The sequence below is a fragment of the Mirounga leonina genome, unplaced genomic scaffold (genome assembly GCF_011800145.1).
Source record: "Mirounga leonina isolate KUSES-001 unplaced genomic scaffold, KU_Mleo_1.0 Mir_168, whole genome shotgun sequence".
Lineage (NCBI taxonomy): Eukaryota > Metazoa > Chordata > Mammalia > Carnivora > Phocidae > Mirounga > Mirounga leonina.
The window spans coordinates 59,691,468-59,708,845 of NW_023270426.1; the positions used below are offsets into that span (position 1 = coordinate 59,691,468).

The 17,378-nt window shown below is 36.3% G+C and overlaps 1 protein-coding gene across 1 annotated transcript in view; it reads left to right on the forward strand.

Moving 5' to 3' along the window:
• Positions 1 to 17,378, forward strand: part of ADGRV1 (adhesion G protein-coupled receptor V1) — a 556,689-nt gene that overhangs the window by 179,743 nt on the left and 359,568 nt on the right. Inside the window, exons 43-50 of the mRNA XM_035014847.1 lie at positions 328 to 590; positions 2,678 to 2,853; positions 3,648 to 3,772; positions 6,887 to 7,044; positions 7,135 to 7,281; positions 7,615 to 7,722; positions 11,005 to 11,269; positions 12,019 to 12,141. Coding sequence (XP_034870738.1) covers positions 328 to 590; positions 2,678 to 2,853; positions 3,648 to 3,772; positions 6,887 to 7,044; positions 7,135 to 7,281; positions 7,615 to 7,722; positions 11,005 to 11,269; positions 12,019 to 12,141 — 1,365 coding nt within the window. The remainder of the gene's footprint in view (positions 1 to 327; positions 591 to 2,677; positions 2,854 to 3,647; positions 3,773 to 6,886; positions 7,045 to 7,134; positions 7,282 to 7,614; positions 7,723 to 11,004; positions 11,270 to 12,018; positions 12,142 to 17,378) is intronic.

Below are 17,378 nucleotides of genomic sequence, written 5' to 3' on the forward strand. Positions count from 1 at the left end.
CCAGGACAATGCTGAATAGTAGCAGTAATTACAGCAGGCATTATTGTCTTGTTTCTGTTATTAGTGGTGACCCTTCTGATGTTTCAACATTGAGTTAGGTATTTGTTACTGGCTTCCGAGGTGGAGGAGCAAGCTGCCTTTTATTCCAAGATGACTGGTTATTTTTATATCATGAATAAATAAGGAATTTTATTAAATGCCTTTTAGAATTTCCCTTGTTTTGAAGGTGGTCTAGAGAAGAGTTGGCCTAGTTTATAATGAAACATCTACTTTTAACTTATAACCCACTCTATTTTCATTTATTGCTTAAAATTTTTATTTCACCAGCCTTAATTACTATCCTTGCTAATGATGATGGCCCAGGAATCTTATCATTTAACAACAGTGAGCACTTTTTCCTGAGAGAACCAACAGCTCTCTATATCCAGGAGAGTGTTGCAGTATTGTACATTGTTCGGGAGCCTGCACAAGGACTGTTTGGAACTGTGACAGTTCAGTTCATTGTGACAGAAGTAAATTCCTCAGTGGAGTCTAAAGATCTGACCCCTTCCAAAGGCTACATTGTTTTAGAAGAAGGTGTTCGCTTCAAGGTATAGTATGAGGCTTTAAGAGAATGAATAATGTTTATGAATAATTTTTTCTTAGAAGAGCACCCTAGGTCCTAGAAAGAAAAAACTATGTACTCCCAGCTTAGATGACAGGATGATTAGATTACCGTGTGAAAGTGTTAACAGTGCTATCTAGTCTGCATAGAGCGCTGCTAGGGAAGTTTGCTCTGTTAACAAGATAGTGGAATCTGCAGATAATAAGGAAAATGTACATAGTGCTGTCCTAAATGTTAACTATTTAGGTAGCATACTTCACTTTATATTATTCTTAAAACATAAACTAAAGGAAACTCTGAGCCATTTAATGTGGTCACCACCCTAGCCAGTCATTCTTTTGGCCACATTTTCAGTTAACAAAATATAATTGCTTACTTTAGCCTGCTTATGTGAGAGGCAAGTATCCTAGGTGAAGAGGAATAGCTTATTGGGGAAAAAATGCTGGATTTAGGGTTAATTATAAGTGATTTATACTTACAGAAGTTTACCTTCTGAAGCTCCTTTTTTTTGTATATTGATAATTCTCTGTTCCTGCAACTAAATCTTATTTTTTAAAACACAGTTGAAGTTTAAAATAGCTAATTGCATTAGCTTAAGATATTTTTCAAGCCTGACATATAAAGTATAATAATTGTAAAGTAATATATTTAAAATTATTTCATCTAAAAACAGTCTACCCAGTAATTAACCTTCTTTGTGATCAGTTTGTATACACTTCAACACATTCTGAATTCATATTTATTTTCATGTCCAATTTTTTCATGTTTTAGGAAATTTGAACCTTTGATTTAAGAATATTTACATCTTGATATAGATATAAAAGAATTCAAATTTAAAGTATTTGATGGGGGTGCCTGGGTGGCTCAGTTGGTTAAGCATCTGCCTTCGGCTCAGGTCGTGATTCCAGGGTCCTGGGATTGAGTCCCACGTCAGGCTCCCTGCTCGGCCGGGGGCCTGCTTCTCCCTCTCCCTCTGCCTGCCACTCTGCCTACTTGTGCTCTCTCTATCTCTCTGTCAAATAAATAAATCTTTAAAAAAAATAAAGTATTTGATGAATTTTCCACTGCTTTACATCCTTAGGCTTTTTCTTCTTTTTAAAAATGTTTTAAATTTTATTTATTTAATTTTTTGTATATTTTAATTTTATTATATTATGCTTTTTTTCTTAAAAGACTTTTTTCACAGTGTGTTTAAAGATCTTTCTGTTCATTAGGCAAATTAAATGTTAGAGCAAATTAGATTAGATTTTTCTTTCATCTACATAACAGTCTTTTTCCCCATGTTTTTATTTTTAGATATAAATAGTAAAGTCCAAAAATCTCAAATGCATGGGTCAATGACCTTAAAAATAAATATACACTGATGTGACCACACCACTCAGATTAGTATATTGAGCATTACCTCTCCCAGAAGTTTCCTTATTGTTTTTGCCCTCGCCAGAGGAAACTACTTTCTGGTTTCTGTCACTGAAGACTCATTTTGCTGATTCTTGAACTTCATATAAATAAAATCATATAGTGTGTACTCTTTTGTGTCTGGATTTTTTTGGTCACCATAATTTTTGAGATCTGTTTGGTTGCACACATCAGTAGTTGGCTCTTCTTTATTGCTGAGTAGCACTGCATTGAATAGACCACTATTTGTTTATCCATTTTTCTGTCAATAAACATGTGAGTTGTTTCTAATTTGTACCTACTATGGCTATAACTGCTTTTTTACAGTGAATCCTATACCAGAATGAGATTAATGCAGTTATGCAGCTAGGGCAGGATTAAGAGTTAACAAAAATCAAGACCTAAATTTGTTTTTTTAATCTTAATGTTATTTTTAAATGTCATAAAATTTATTTTTAAACACTTAGTGCAATATATCACAGTGTTGAAAATCTTGAAAGTGGTAACTTGAAACAGTTGTAACTATTACATATTATGGGGATCAGTATTAAAATAAAAAAGAAGTGATGTTTTCCAAACATATTATTTTGTTGTCAAAAAAGGTTTAGCAGATCTCTTTGTATGTATGTTGCAGAAATACTGTAGTCTAGTAACGTTATCTTTTGATTTTGTTTTCAGGCCCTACACATTTCCACCGTATTGGACACCAAACCAGAGATGGATGAGCATTTTGTTTGTACCTTGTTTAATCCGACTGGAGGTGCTAGACTTGGGGCACATGTTCAAACCCTGATAACAGTTTTGCAAAATCAGGCCCCTCTGGGGTTATTCAGTATCTCTGCAGTTGCAAATAGGTACAGTTTATTCATAAGGAAATTGTCACTTCTGAAGCTAGGTAGGAAATATCTTTTGACGTAAAGAAAATGGAGAGGGAAATTGATCTCTGACTATTTTAAAGAGGACTTTTAAAATGAGCTCTGGCAGATAGATCCGAGAGGCGTTATGCCCTCCTGTAACAAGGAGCATTAAAAACCTAATCATGTCCTGTATAATGGTATTATTAGAATTCTTATTTCTTCAGAATTCACACTTTCAGGTAAAGGCTTGCACAATTTTGTATTTTCAATAATAGTAAAAAGCAAGAAATAATATAAAAATATTTAGCTGTTTAAACCAAATGAATGACTCTTCAAGCATATATTAACATGGTTGTAGTTTGAAAATTCCTCTGGAAGCGACCACGTATTTGTTTTTTTATTTCTTAGAAAGACTCCAGCAGATCTAATTTTAGTAATAAGCTAAGAATTTCTGGATTCATTTTTTTTCTTGTGATATGTTTTTAGTTTATATGAGAAGAAACTTAGGAGTGACAAAGGTTTATTTATTTTTTAGAATATATAGTATGTTATTACTGACTCTGAGTATTTTCTTAAGATCATAGTATCAGATTGTAGTGCTTTTTTAATCCTCATAAATGAATATTTTGAGCTGTAGAGTCTAATTTTCCAGTCATGTGATGTTTGTGGATGGATCTCACCTCGGCTTATATATTTAGAAGTATATTAAATATATGCTAGCAATGTGGCATTTATATTTAATATGTAGAAATTATATTCTTTTTCTGCTTTCTGCAATCCATTTTTTTTAGAGCCACCTCTATAGACATTGAAGAAGCCAACAGGACTGTGTATTTAAACGTTTCACGCACTAATGGCATTGATTTAGCTGTGAGTGTGGAATGGGAGACAATATCTGAAACAGCCTTTGGCATGAGTACGTTTGGTTTCTTGTAAGAACAAAATTCTGTAACCAAGAAAGATTGCATGTATCAGATGTATATCCCCCCCACCCCATGTATCTTATGGACCTGTTGAAAATGGAGAACAGATATCTAATTCTTTTATCACAGCCACAAATATTTTATTAAGAGCCTATCATGTGCCAGGCATGATACTGAACTTACAGTGTTTAGAATATAGGAGGAGGGCACCTGGGTGGCTCAGTTGGTTGAGCGACTGCCTTCGGCTCAGGTCATGATCCTGGAGTCCCTGGATCGAGTCCCGCATCGGGCTCCCTGCTCAGCAGGGAGTCCGCTTCTCCCTCTGACCCTCCCCCCTCTCATGTGCTCTCTCTCTCTCATTCTCTCTCTCAAATAAATAAATAAAAAAAATAAAAAATAAAAAGAATATAGGAGGAGACAGAAATAAACCAAATAAGTTAAAACCACTGTGTAGTTTAAAATTAGAATAAATGTTTTAAAGGAGTAATTCTAAGTGTTGTGAGAACATAAGGGAATGCTTCCCAGGAGTATCAGTGTTTGAACTAGGACTGCATGATGTATAGGGATTGATTCTACAAAGACCTGAGTTGGAGGGTCACTGGAAGGAAAGTGAGAAGCTATTCAGGCACACAAGTCTAGAGGCATAAAAGAGCGTATAAGTGAAGAACCGCCAAGTGGACATTGGGGTTAGAAATAAGGGGAAGTGTTGAGGTTGGAGAGCTAGGTAAGACCCGATAGTTCGAGAGCTTGAAGAATATGTTATGCACATTAGTCTTTATTCTAGGGTTAATGTGATTTAGGCCAGCAGGAGGGTTGCCATGTATATTTGTGGGGTGGTAGGATCACATTTGTATTTCAGAGATACCATTCTTGGTACCATTCAAAGAATGAATTGGCACAGAAGAAAAGAGAGGATAAAGGGAGGCAAACAAAAGGTCAGCCCACATGCTAGCGAGGACTAGCATCTATTGATTGGGTATGAAGGAGATACCAGAGATGATTCCTAGATTTCTAGCTTCTATGGTTAGATGGAGAGTCATGCTCTTCAATAAGAAAGGGAGTACTGAATGAGGACTAGGTATTACTTTGGTGAGGGAGAGTAAAATGTGTGTGATTTAACACATTTTGAATTTGAGATACTTTTGAGAAGACGTTTCTCCAGACTCAAAGGAAAGTCTCTATTGCAGAGATTTGGAAATCTTCAGCATGTATATTGTATTTAAAGTCATGGAAATTGGTGTAAAAACCTGGAAAGAGGGACTGTAGGTAGAGAAGGGAAGAGGATCCAGACTGGGCTGAGTAGGCTCAAACTGAGTTACTAAAGAGAGGAGGAGGATGTAGCAAAGAAGATGGAGTAGCCCTGGTGAGAAACCTGGGGGGGATATGGGATTGCAGGCAGCCGCACAGGAGTGTTTGAAAAAGGAAGGAGTGGTAACTGTGTCAGTTGCTGGTGTAGAAGCCCCCAGTAAGATGAGAACCAAAAATATATCCCTTGTAGTTAGCAATAGAGAAGGAATAAAATAGCAAGAGCTGTTTGTATAGAGGGATAGGAACTGAATAACATTTTGAGTGGAGGTAAGGGAATGGAGCCCTCCAATGTATGCAACTTTTCAGGAGTTTTGACTGAGAATGTAGGACCGAGCAAAGGCGGTGATGTGGTGTAGGATTCAAGGGGGTTTCTTTGTTCATTTGTTTAGTTGGGAGAGACCTAAGCATATTTACATGTTGATGGAAAAGACCTAGTAAGTAGAGAGAGATCAAATATTTAGAACAGAAAGGGATAGTTAATAGCGGTATGATTGTCTAAAAGGCAGGAGGTGGAATCCAAAAAAGAAAGATTATGATTTCTACTTCAGAATTATCTCATTATTGTTTGGGATCTGCATGCATTTTTGGAAGTACTTGTGAGAGTATATGTTGGAGATTCTTAAATGTCAACATTGTTTATTTTTCATTCACCATCTTCCTGAATTATGGTAGGGAAGCATTTGGCCAGATGGTCAGGCCTTAATGTCAGACCTTCAGACTCAATGCAAAAACTGCGGTGTACCTTTAAAAGATGACAAAATAGGAATGAAAAATACTGGTTTTCTAGGAAAGGAAATCGCTAGTGGGTACTACATATGAGGCATTGACATGATTGCTTGAACTGGTAATCTGAAAATGACCAGTAATTTATAAGGGGCCTAGATTTCAACCTTGACATTTGTTCTTGCTGTTCACACCATTAGCTGAAGTTTTAAAAGAACTTTCTTCAGGAAACTGCTATCATAAAACATAAGAGCTTTTTAAAAATTACTCTTCATGGGATAGGGATGTTTTGCTTTTCTCTGTTTAAATGTAGTACAAAATTTTAGGACATGTACCTGTGATAGCATGTTGATTAAAAACTTGACAGCCATTTAAAACAGGTGAGTCTGCTTTGGCATTCTTAAATATATAACCTGTAAAGTGAGCAATCATTGGATGGGCATAGTTTCAAATTAATAGTGTAAGTTTTTAAAACCCAACATTTAGCATGTTTCTATAAAACTGTATATTATTTTAAACATTTCTCAATTATATTTTCATCTTTATGAAAGTTAATAAAAATCATTTTGAGCATATTTCCCTTTAAAGTATACATTTAGTATTTTATTTTACTTATTTTATTATTTATTTTTTAAAAGATTTTATTTATTTGTCAGAAAGAGAGAAGAGAGAGAGAAATGAGCAGGGGGAGGGAGAGGGAGAAGCAAGCTCCCTGCTGAGCAAGGAGCCCAATACTGGACTCAATCCCAGGACCCTGGGATCATGACCTGAGCTAAAGGCAGAGGCTTAACTCACTGAGCCACCCAGGCATCCCACATTTAGTTTTTTAAATACACTTTGGAAAAATCTACATGGGTTTAGAGTAGAGTTTAGGTTTTAAAAAAAAAATTGTTACTTTTAGTTATTTCTAAGTTCTCTAGCTTATATTTTCTCTGTCTGACAGACACACACACATCATAGAAGGATCTTTATTTCTGGTAACAAACTCACTGGTCTTGCTGTTTAAGCAGTAAACTTGGCATAGATAAAGTTTTGAAGGTTTTGTACATTAACAAATCATGATTTACGTATTTCAGGGGGAATGGATGCTGTGTTTTCCATAGTTCAGAGTTTTTTGGAGGCATCGGCTTCTGGTTGGTGTTTCTTTACTTTGGAAGATTCAATATATGGTGTAATGTTAAGAAAATTGTCTTCTACTATTTATCGATGGCAAGGGATTTTTATTCCACTTGAGGTAAACATCAGTCATTTTATAGTACATAAAATAAAATGTACATGTGAATTTTGGATGTCTCTTGAATTACTGTTATTTCTTATTTCCTAGGATTTAAATATAGAAAATCCTAAAACTTGTGAGGCCTTTAATATTGGTCTTTCCCCTTACTTTGTGATTACTCATGAAGAAAGAAGTGACAAAAAGCCTTCTGTTAACAGTGTCTATACATTCACATCTGGATTCAAATTATTCTTGGTAAAAAATATCTTCATTTTTTGTAGGTTGCTTTATTTAAAGGAAAAATCAGATTTGTAAGATTGATCTAAATGGAGGATAATATATGTTCTATATTAATGTGAAAGGTTTTTTTTTTTTTTTGCAAGTTGATACACATTTTAACAGAGTGTCTTAATTCAGGGATATTTTTGTTTGTCTTGAAATGATACCTAGTTATGCATACCTAGTGCTCAGAATGATTTTTCAAGTTTTGAACTTTAAATACTAACTCATACTATTACTGTATTCACAACCTTTCCTAGTAAAATTCTCCTTTAAATATTTATTCCCATGGTTTTGTCTTCCTTGCAGGTACAAACAGTCATTATTTCGGAAACTTCTCAAGTAAAATATTTTAGTTCAGACAATCAAGATTATTTAATTGTCGCAAGTCAAAGAGATGATTCTGAGTTAACTCAGGTTTGATTGTTTTAAAGTGAATTTAAAAAAAATGCTATATTTGAAACTCATCAAAGATGTAGTCTGTAAGTTTAGTATAAAAAAAAACCCCATAATTTGGCTGTGGTAAAGTAGCAAAGTAGAGTGTAGATGTTAATTAGTCACAGTTAATTTTTAAACAATAGAATTGTAAATATTGTTTTCAAGAGCTAGAGCAAGTGTAGTAATAAGCATGAACATTTAATTAGAATTTAATGGCATTGAAAAATGTTACGGAGAAAAATCACATAACTGGACAGATGGTATAACTAAAACTTCATGATTAACATTGCCAGATGGGCACTTAACATCACGCCAGAAATTCCACATTTCTCAAGTAAACGACATCTCATAATCCTAATAATGCTTGTTTGATAATTTTCTCACTGCTCAGACTCCTGTACCTGCTTCTCATCTCCTCATTTTTGCTAACGACTTTGATGACTAAACTGCTTTCTGGAAGGAGCTTAGTCATCTTGCCAAGACCAAATTCAGAAACCTCCTTGCAGCATAGTTTTATTCTTCCATCCTGTCATGGAGGAAGCTTTCCTTCTATAGAAGCCAGGCTCCTCTGGCCATCAGAAGGTTTGGTTACTCCTTCTGTGTGTGACATCTAGCATCTCTATTGGATTATACTAGTCCGCATAAATGCACATCTCCAAGCTTCAAAAGGAATTTCTGTCCTCATTTCACCCCCTTCTACTTTGTTTTCTTCCTTTCCTCCCCTCTGTGGTAAGAAACCTTGAAGGAATTGTCTACCTGCTTTGTCTTACCTTGTGGTCACTGATGACAACTGGGTCGCAAATTCACTGGATGTTTTTCTGTCTTTGTCTTAGGCTGCTTCTTGTGAGCATGTGACAGTCACCTCATCCTCAAATTTCAGCCACTTCTCCTCTTCATTTCTATGATACCACACGTTCTCCTCCTGTCTCTGTGCCGCCCTTCCCAGTCTCCACTGCTACTTCCTCTTCCCTTTTCTGAACTCAGATGTCTTGGAGTTGTCCAGGTTTAGTTTTAGTTCAAATTTCCTTCACTCACTCTAGGTACTTCTATCAATCCTCTGTCTTTAGGTATCAGCTGTAGGCTGTCTTACACTTTTCTTGGTAGCCTTTTCTCTAATTTCTAGACTTACATATCTAACTTCCTATTGGCATCTCCACATACCTATGTTTTAAGTATCTAAAATTTAACATATCCCAAACTGAACTTTGATTTTCTCTGTGAAACTTGTTGCAGTGCTTGCTTTCATCTCAGGAAATGGCAGCCTCATAAATGCAATTGCACAAAACAAAATGCTCGCACACATCTCCCTTGATTATTCATTTTTATTCATTCACATCTAATTTTTTTTATTCTTATGTTAATCCCCATACATTACATCATTAGTTCTAGATGAAGTGTTCCATGATTCATTGTTTGTGCACAACACCCAGTGCTCCATGCAGAATGTGCCCTCCTCAATACCCACCAACAGGCTAACCCATCCTCCCACCCCCCTCCCCTCTAGAACCCTGTTTGTTTTTCAGAGTCCATCGTCTCTCATGGTTTCCAATTTCCCCCGCTTCATTCTTCCCCTCCCGCTACCTTCTTCTTCTTCTTTTCTTAACATATATTGCATTATTTGTTTCAGAGGTACAGATCTGAGATTCAACAGTCTTGCACAATTCACAGCGCTTACCAGAGCACATACCCTCCCCAGTGTCTATCACCCAGTCACCCCATCCCTCCCACCCCACCCCCCACTCCAACAACACTCAGTTTGTTTCCTGCGATTAAGAATTCCTCATATCAGTGAGATCATATGATACATGTCTTTCTCTGTTTGACTTATTTCACTCAACATAATACCCTCCAGTTCCATCCACGTCGTTGCAAATGGCAAGATCTCATTCCTTTTGATGGCTGCATAATATTCCATTGTATATATACACCACATAATTTATTACTGTTTTTGATTATATCTCCCAGTAATGTTTTGAAGACAGAGATTTCTTTCCACCTCTTTTTCTCTCTCCCTAGTCCAGCTTCCATCATTTCTCACCCACACTGTTGGAGTTGCTGCCTAGCTGGTCTCTGAACTTCTTCCCTGACTCCTCACATCCATTCTCCATCCAGGAGCTGGAGTAGTCTTTTAAAAATATTAATTATTTCACATTTTTCCTCATTTTAAAACGATTCAATGATTTCCAATTATACATAGAATACATTCTAAGTTATTTAACATGGACTAAAAGTAGCATAACCTTAGTTATTTATCTACCCAGCACAGGACTGGATTATGTCTGTTGTCCTGAGGTAATTGTCAGTGTTGTCCCTTTTGCTCTGTAAAGGATCCCCGTTATACATTATATAGTCATCCTAACAAAAGATACCTCATGATCTTACCTCTCCATTCTTACTGTCTCAGGACGGTCAACTTCCTTCTAGTTGGACCAGTCTTCATTCAGCTTATGACAAACATTTTCTGCCTTAGAAACTTTGTCATGTCATTCTTTGTAACTTTATTTCCCTAGTAACACCCATAATTCTTTATCATATCTCAATTGTTATCTTCAGCATTTGTCTCAACTGAATAATCATACATTTATTTAATCATTGATGTATTTATCATTGGCCTTTTCCTATCAGTTAATAAGATCTATAAGGGGAGAGGCCACTCTGTCCGTAACTCTTAGCATAATGCCAGGCCCACATAGGTTCCCAATTGTTGACTGAATAAATATAATTCTTTGTGCAGTTGACCAGATTATGTAAGAAACCAGGTGGATTCAGGATTTTCTTTTAATTTTAAATATATGAACACTCACCTTAAAACCTTGTGTACATTGCCACCTTCAGGACTAAAGAGTTTTGGTGTTTCTTTTTATATCCTATTGCTTAAACAATGGGTAAGGAATGATATTATAGATTAGAAAATTTCTTATCCAGATCTGAATTTTTCATACTTAAATGACTTTTCTCCTAGTTTTGGCTTCCCCTTTCTCTTGCTGTGACCAACCCTTCCCCAGATGTATATTTGAGATTGATTTATTTTCACGTAACTTCTTTTTCACTTACTTCTCTGTGTGTGCTTACACACACACACACACACACACATAAAAAGAGCAGTGAGAGAGCATCAGTTCTGATATTTTCTGTTTTATGAAAGTATCCTCCTAGTAATAAAGGGGGGGGCTAGGAGACTGAATATATGATATTGCTTAAATTCACACAAATGCTAAATTCCTAGTCACGAAGGGTTTTGTATTTGAACATTTCCCACAGGTCTTCAGATGGAGCGGAGGAAGCTTCATGTTACATCAGACACTCCCTGTCCGAGGTGTGCAGAGCATAGCCTTGTTCACCAGAGGAGGCTCTGTGTTCTTAGCCATTTCCCAGATTAATGCCAGGCCAAATTCCCTTTTATTCAGATGGTCTGGCAGTGAGTTTATTAACTTTCAAGAAGTGCCAATCAATGGGACAACACAAGTTGAGGCCTTGACTTCAGGCGATGATATTTATTTAATTTTTGCCAAAACTGTCTTTCTAGGTGAGAAGATAATAGTGTTTGTAATGCATACATAGTTGTCAAAATTATCTAGCATTCATGTAATATGTTCTTTATGAAAATATGTAGCTCTTGGAATAATTTTTTGCTAATCCATTTCTTGATGGATAGTGTATTGACTGTTAGCTGCAAGTGGATTTTGGGAAAAAAAGACCACATTTAAGTGATATGTGTATAATCTGTAGATTATGAGCTACTGCTTTAAAGTTATATTAAAATAAAATTGGGGATGGGCATGTAAAGTGAAAAGATCTATGAAAAGATATCTGAAGATCTTATATCCAAAGTGCAGTGACATTTTATGTGACTATCCTTGAGGAGCCATGGGTAATTTATAGCAGTAATAATTAGTGCTCAGCAACTTTTGATAAGACTATTTGAAAACATTCTCTGAATATAAATATGCTCTCTTCTGCTTAGTGGAACTTTCATGGGTAAAATTTCAACATTCCTAAAAAACAGAAAATGTGTCACTGTTCTTTCTTTTATATCAGATCCTGATTAATCAGTGGCCAGCCATTTATGTACTTCATGTGGTAAATGTAAAAAGACTTTTGAAGTGTTTCCTAGTAGGCCATATTTTTGTTTAACAAAACTAATTTGGAGGAATATCGACTAAATTTGTTTTTTAAATTAAATTTGATATTTTTATTATTTTTTTACTGTGTAATTTTGTCATTTTTTTCCTGTAACTTTTGCCTTCAGATTTGACTTTTATTCCATTATTGTAGGAAATCAGAATTCAATTGATATTTTCATCTGGGAGACAGGACAGCCCTCTTTCAGATATTTTCAATCCCTGGATTTTGCTACTGTTAATAGGATCTACTCCTTTACACCAGCTTCAGGAATAGGTAAGGGTTTTTAAACTGCTAATTAATCTGAAATGCAGTGTGGAAAGCTAGAATAATTTTAATTGTATTGAATTAGAGATGGTATCACATTGCCAGACACTAGGTATTTTAATAAGGATGTAAAATCAAGATCTTAACAGAAATATTTCTGGAAATCCTAGAAATTCAAAAGGACTACTACTTTTAAAATGGGGATTGTGCTTGAGAAGAATCAGAATAACTGAAATATGGCAGAAAATATTAGTGAAGGATATAGTAAGATAATATATTCTGTCTAGAGAAAAATGAAGAGTGACATTACATATAGTAATATGTTTTAAATATGAAAATATAAGAGGATAACAGGTGTCTGCATTGAAGTGTTTTTTAAAAGTCAGAAAATGATTATAAGAACTCTGCAGTCCTTGTTCACTCTCCCATCCTTCTTCCAGTCTGATCCTTTCTTGGTTTTCTGTTCTTTAATCCACATGTTTTTAATCAGAAACATAAGCAATAATTTTATTTGGAGTGATTTCCAAAACAAAGTCTGTTAGTGAGAAACCAAGGGGTGAATGTTGTTTGGAGGCCACAGGACCATTTCAGAGTTGGTGAAGAATCAGGTGGGTGGGCCCATGGTACTAAGGCTCAGAAGGCAACACCAGTTGGCATGGTGAGCCTGTGGGACTGCCTCCCAGAGCAGGGGTGAAGAATGCAGGGGGCACGCTCAGTGAGTCAGCATGTTTTCTGTTGAGGTGCCCAGAGAAACTCAGCAGCCAAACCAAGTGACTCAGCCTGTGAGTCTGGATGAATCAAAGTCCCGCTTTTAAACTGAGACACAGCAATTTTGTATGAATTAAACAGTACCATTTATTGATTAGACATTATATGTAAGTCATTGTTTAAAGTTATGAAGAATTCCTTGCCTTCAGAGGTTTAATGTCTGGTTGGAGAAGCAAGAAAAATATTAAGACATTAATTCAAGATAGAATTCCAGTCCCATTTGCTCTGTGAATGGTAGAATTGAAGGGGTCTCAGAGGGGAGCTTGAACTAGGCCTGGATAGGCTGGTAGGAAATGTTGTGGGTAGAGGGAAAGGTGTGAGCAAAAGAGAAAGGTAGAAGTATATATGACGTTGCGGGCACAATGAGCAGACTAGAGTGCTGGGGACAGAGGATTTGACTCAGAGTGTAGTGGTGGTAAGGTTGGAAACATACACTATCGTCTATACAAGAAGGTCTGGCATGTCAGGCTTAGGATTTGATCTGTGTTTGATGGTTCAGTGGTTCCCACATATTTTTGTCTTAGGAACTTTTCACCCTCTTAAAAATTTAAAGATTTCATGTGGATTCTATCTACTGATATTTATTGTATTAGAAATTATAGAGGAGAAATTTTAAAGATACTTAATAATTCAATTGAAAATGATAGCAGTGAACTCATTACATGTGAATGAAAATATCATGTTTTATCTGGATTCTCATGTCTGCATCTGTATTCTACTTACTGTAATATTATCGGTCATATGGCCTCTAGAAAATCCCACATACGCTCATGAAAGAATGAGAATGTTGTAGACAAATGACATCTTAGTATTACTACAAAAATAGTTTTGACTTCACAGACGCTCCTGAAGTGTCTCAATGACCATGAAAGGTTCAGGGACTACGCTCTGAGCATTATTGGGGTAGAGAAATCCTTGAAGGCCTTTCAAAGGCAAGTGATGATCAAAGGCATGTTTAATAACTCCACCTAGCTTTGGTGTACAGACTATGCTGGATGCAATAATTTGCAACTGCTCAGGCAAGAGTTGATATAGAAGCCTCTGTGGGTGGCTAGAGATGTGGCACTTGAAGAAATCAGTTAGAGATTTAGATTTTGGAGACATCAATACGTTCAGGTAGTTGGACTCATAAAAGCTAATATCTATAAAGTAAATGATATTGAGAAGAATAGAGGATTTAGCACAAATCCAGGAGTCTGCTCTTGTTGGTTTTCTCCTAGGTGCCTGGCTGTAGCTTTCTGTATCAGGCACTGTAATCCTTAGACACTGTCTCCTGAAGTCGCCTGCACTGCTGACCAGGACTCAGATCTTATTTATCTCTCACCTTTTACGGGTTATCTATCTCATTGTGCTTTCTTTCCATATGCCCTACCCCTCCTCAGCCCTGTGTCCACACCACGTTCTCCCAGACTCTGGTCTCTGTGCATCTGGACTCTTACATCATTGTCTGCCCTCCACTCCAGATTCACTCTGCTGTCAGAGTCCTGTGTCTGCCTCTGTTCTGAATGTCCTCTCCGTAAATAACTTCTCTTTATTTGTCAGACTCTGACAGGCCATGAAGCTGTGATGTTATCCTGTGAAGTACAGCTCTGGGGCTTTCTTAGCATTTACTCAACAATTGATTTACTACATAAATTATGTATCTTTCATCATGTATTTGTTTAGTTTGTGTCTACTTGTCCTTTAATTCTGTGGCTTTATTATTTTTGCTTTTCTTGTACCTCAAGTTTTCAAGTGGACTAACTGTATCTACTTGAGTCACTTATTATAATTCAAAATAGTTTCCTAATGAATGTTTTTAAGGATGACAAGTGCTGCCTGAATGGGCTGTTAATTGAAGTTATAGAATTCCCTTTAAAGATTTTTAAAGAAATAGAATAGGCACACTTTCTAAAAGAATTTATGAAAAATTCTGCCAGAGGCTTGTTAAGGGACCCATTGTGAGGTCTTTTTATTTCTTTTGTTTCTGTGACTTGAGGTGGTAGAAGTATGAAAAGATTATAAGTAATTATTTAGAATGGCTTATTATAGATCCCCTGAAAGCTGAAATTATGCATTAAATAATATTCAAGGACTTTCTTATTTTGAATATGTCAAATATTAGATTGGAGCCATGACTGTGAGGATTACATATTTATTCTGCTTAATGACTTGACAGAGATTATTGGGTAGAAACTTAATTCTTTAAATGGAAAAGGAAGAATGAATATGACAAAGGCTGCAAGGACATATAAACTTATCTTTCCCTTCTTCCTTCTCTCCTTCGTTATTTAATAGATTTTTAAAATGCCACGTATGTACCAGGCATAGTGGTAGGCCCTGAGGAAACGAGGGTAAACAAAATCTTTTATACCCCCTGCTCTGAAGAAGTTTTAACATGCAATAGGGAAGGGAGACACAAATAACACAAATAAGTTTCTAACTACAAACAGATAACTGCTATCAGAGGATAAAGTGCTCTACTACCACAAAATGGAGAAAACTTGACCAGGTCTAAGGGATGCTTAGAAAGCTTCTGTAAGGAAGAGCCATTTAATAAATCTGCTGGAAAGACACTCACTCCTACCCTTCTCCTTCTTTTCCCAACACTCTCCTCTTCACCAAAACGATCACCTTTGAAAATCATCATCTGTGGAAATCATTTGGATGAATTCATCATCCCTGTGTGGTCACCATAAGAAGCCCAGGCCCCCTTGGGAGAAAGCGACTCATCCCATCTGGTCTGTGCATGCTCTGGACCACATAAGTCCTAATTTCCAGACTAGGGACTCAACTCTCTCCTCCCCCAACTCCCCAAACCCTTCCACAGTGTCCCCCAGAACAGTTACGCTCTGGAACTTTTCTCATCAGAATGCCCCTCATGTCCTTGCACTGGAATCCCACCCTGTCCTGAGGACGCTGCTTCCCACACAGCCCTCTCTGGCTGTCCTATGTGTTACTGGTTTCTTCTCCCAGATCTCTAAGTGCTAGGAATGCTCACTCTCGCACTCCGTCCTGGGACTTCTCTATGTTCACTCACTCCTTAAATAATCTCAGCCAGTTGCCTTCCTTTGCGATACTTTTGTTTGTTTATAGTTTTGCTAACTGGAAGGGAATTCTGTAATCAGTACCAGTTAAAATTCTGTTCCCCAGAGTAGGGACTTAAGGGTTTTTTATCCTTAGAAACTCCTGACCCAGTTCTGTGAACTTGAACAGTACAAATGGCTGTTTTCTGAGAAAACGCTCTCTGCATACAAAAATGCAGATTTGAGCCCCGTACATTTCCTACTCTGAATGTCTCATTATCTATTTGCTGCCTTCTCATACTTATCAGATTGGGAGGAAGTGAATAGAATATACCTCTGAGGATTAAGATACATAATCAGTGATGCTCAGAACACTTTATGATTTTGGTTGAGCCTGTAGATTGATTGATTGATTGAGACTGTAGAATCATTTAAACTTAGGAGATGTTGAGATCCCTCTGAAGAATTTGCTCTTTACTGAATATCTTCAGTTTTACAGAGCTGTATGAAAAATATATGATCATTTTTAAAAAGCAAGTTCATAAATAACATTTTTCTTAATTTTTACTTTTTATGCAACATTTACTAACCTGCAATAGTACTTAAATAATTACCATAAATAAACATAATGAGTAATTCTTGGTATTTAAGAGTAGGAATATGGATCTTCCATTGTAACCTTATAGGCTAAAATTTTCATAGTTTCTAGTTCTATGTGCTGTTTTAATAACCAAACCCATCTTAGTTGATATCTTTATGCTCTGATGTGTTTCTTCAGGTACTGGAATTTGTGCATGTTTCTGGTTGGTTTCTCATGGTTCTCCCTAGTTTTAAGTCTGAAGATTACTTAGTGGCATGTACAGTGTAGTAAGCTCCCTGACTCCAAATTTCCCTTTCTATACAATGTACTAAGCTCCTTTCCCCTCCATATTCGCTAATGTTTGCCATTGTGTTGAATCATTTAGAGCACGTTTTCCTACCAACATTTCAAAAAGCATTGGCAGCATATACTCTGAGATCATAAATTTGTTCAGATCCTTTGGCCTAATTACCACCTTTAAGAATTTATAAAGTGAAGGGGCACCTGTGTGGCTCAGTCGGTTAAGCATCCGACTCTTGATCTCAGCTCAGGTCTTGATCTCAGGGTTGTGAATTCAAGCCCCACACTGGGCTTCATGCTGGGTGTGGAGCCTACTTAAAAAAAAAAAAAAAAAGGAATTTATCAAGTGAAAAGAATTAGTAACTGTCTCTAGTTAATATTGAAAAATAAACAAACAGTGTAGAGAAATTAAGTATATTTTAAAGATCAACTCTAGAGATTGTGCATTAAAATCATAAATTTGAATGCTTTGTAGCAACACCTAAGAAGTGCCATATAAATATAGGATTAAGCATTTCATTTAAGAATTTTTTTGTATTTAGTCTGTTTATAATTATGCTCATCATGAATTCTTATGGATGGTGACTGGAATG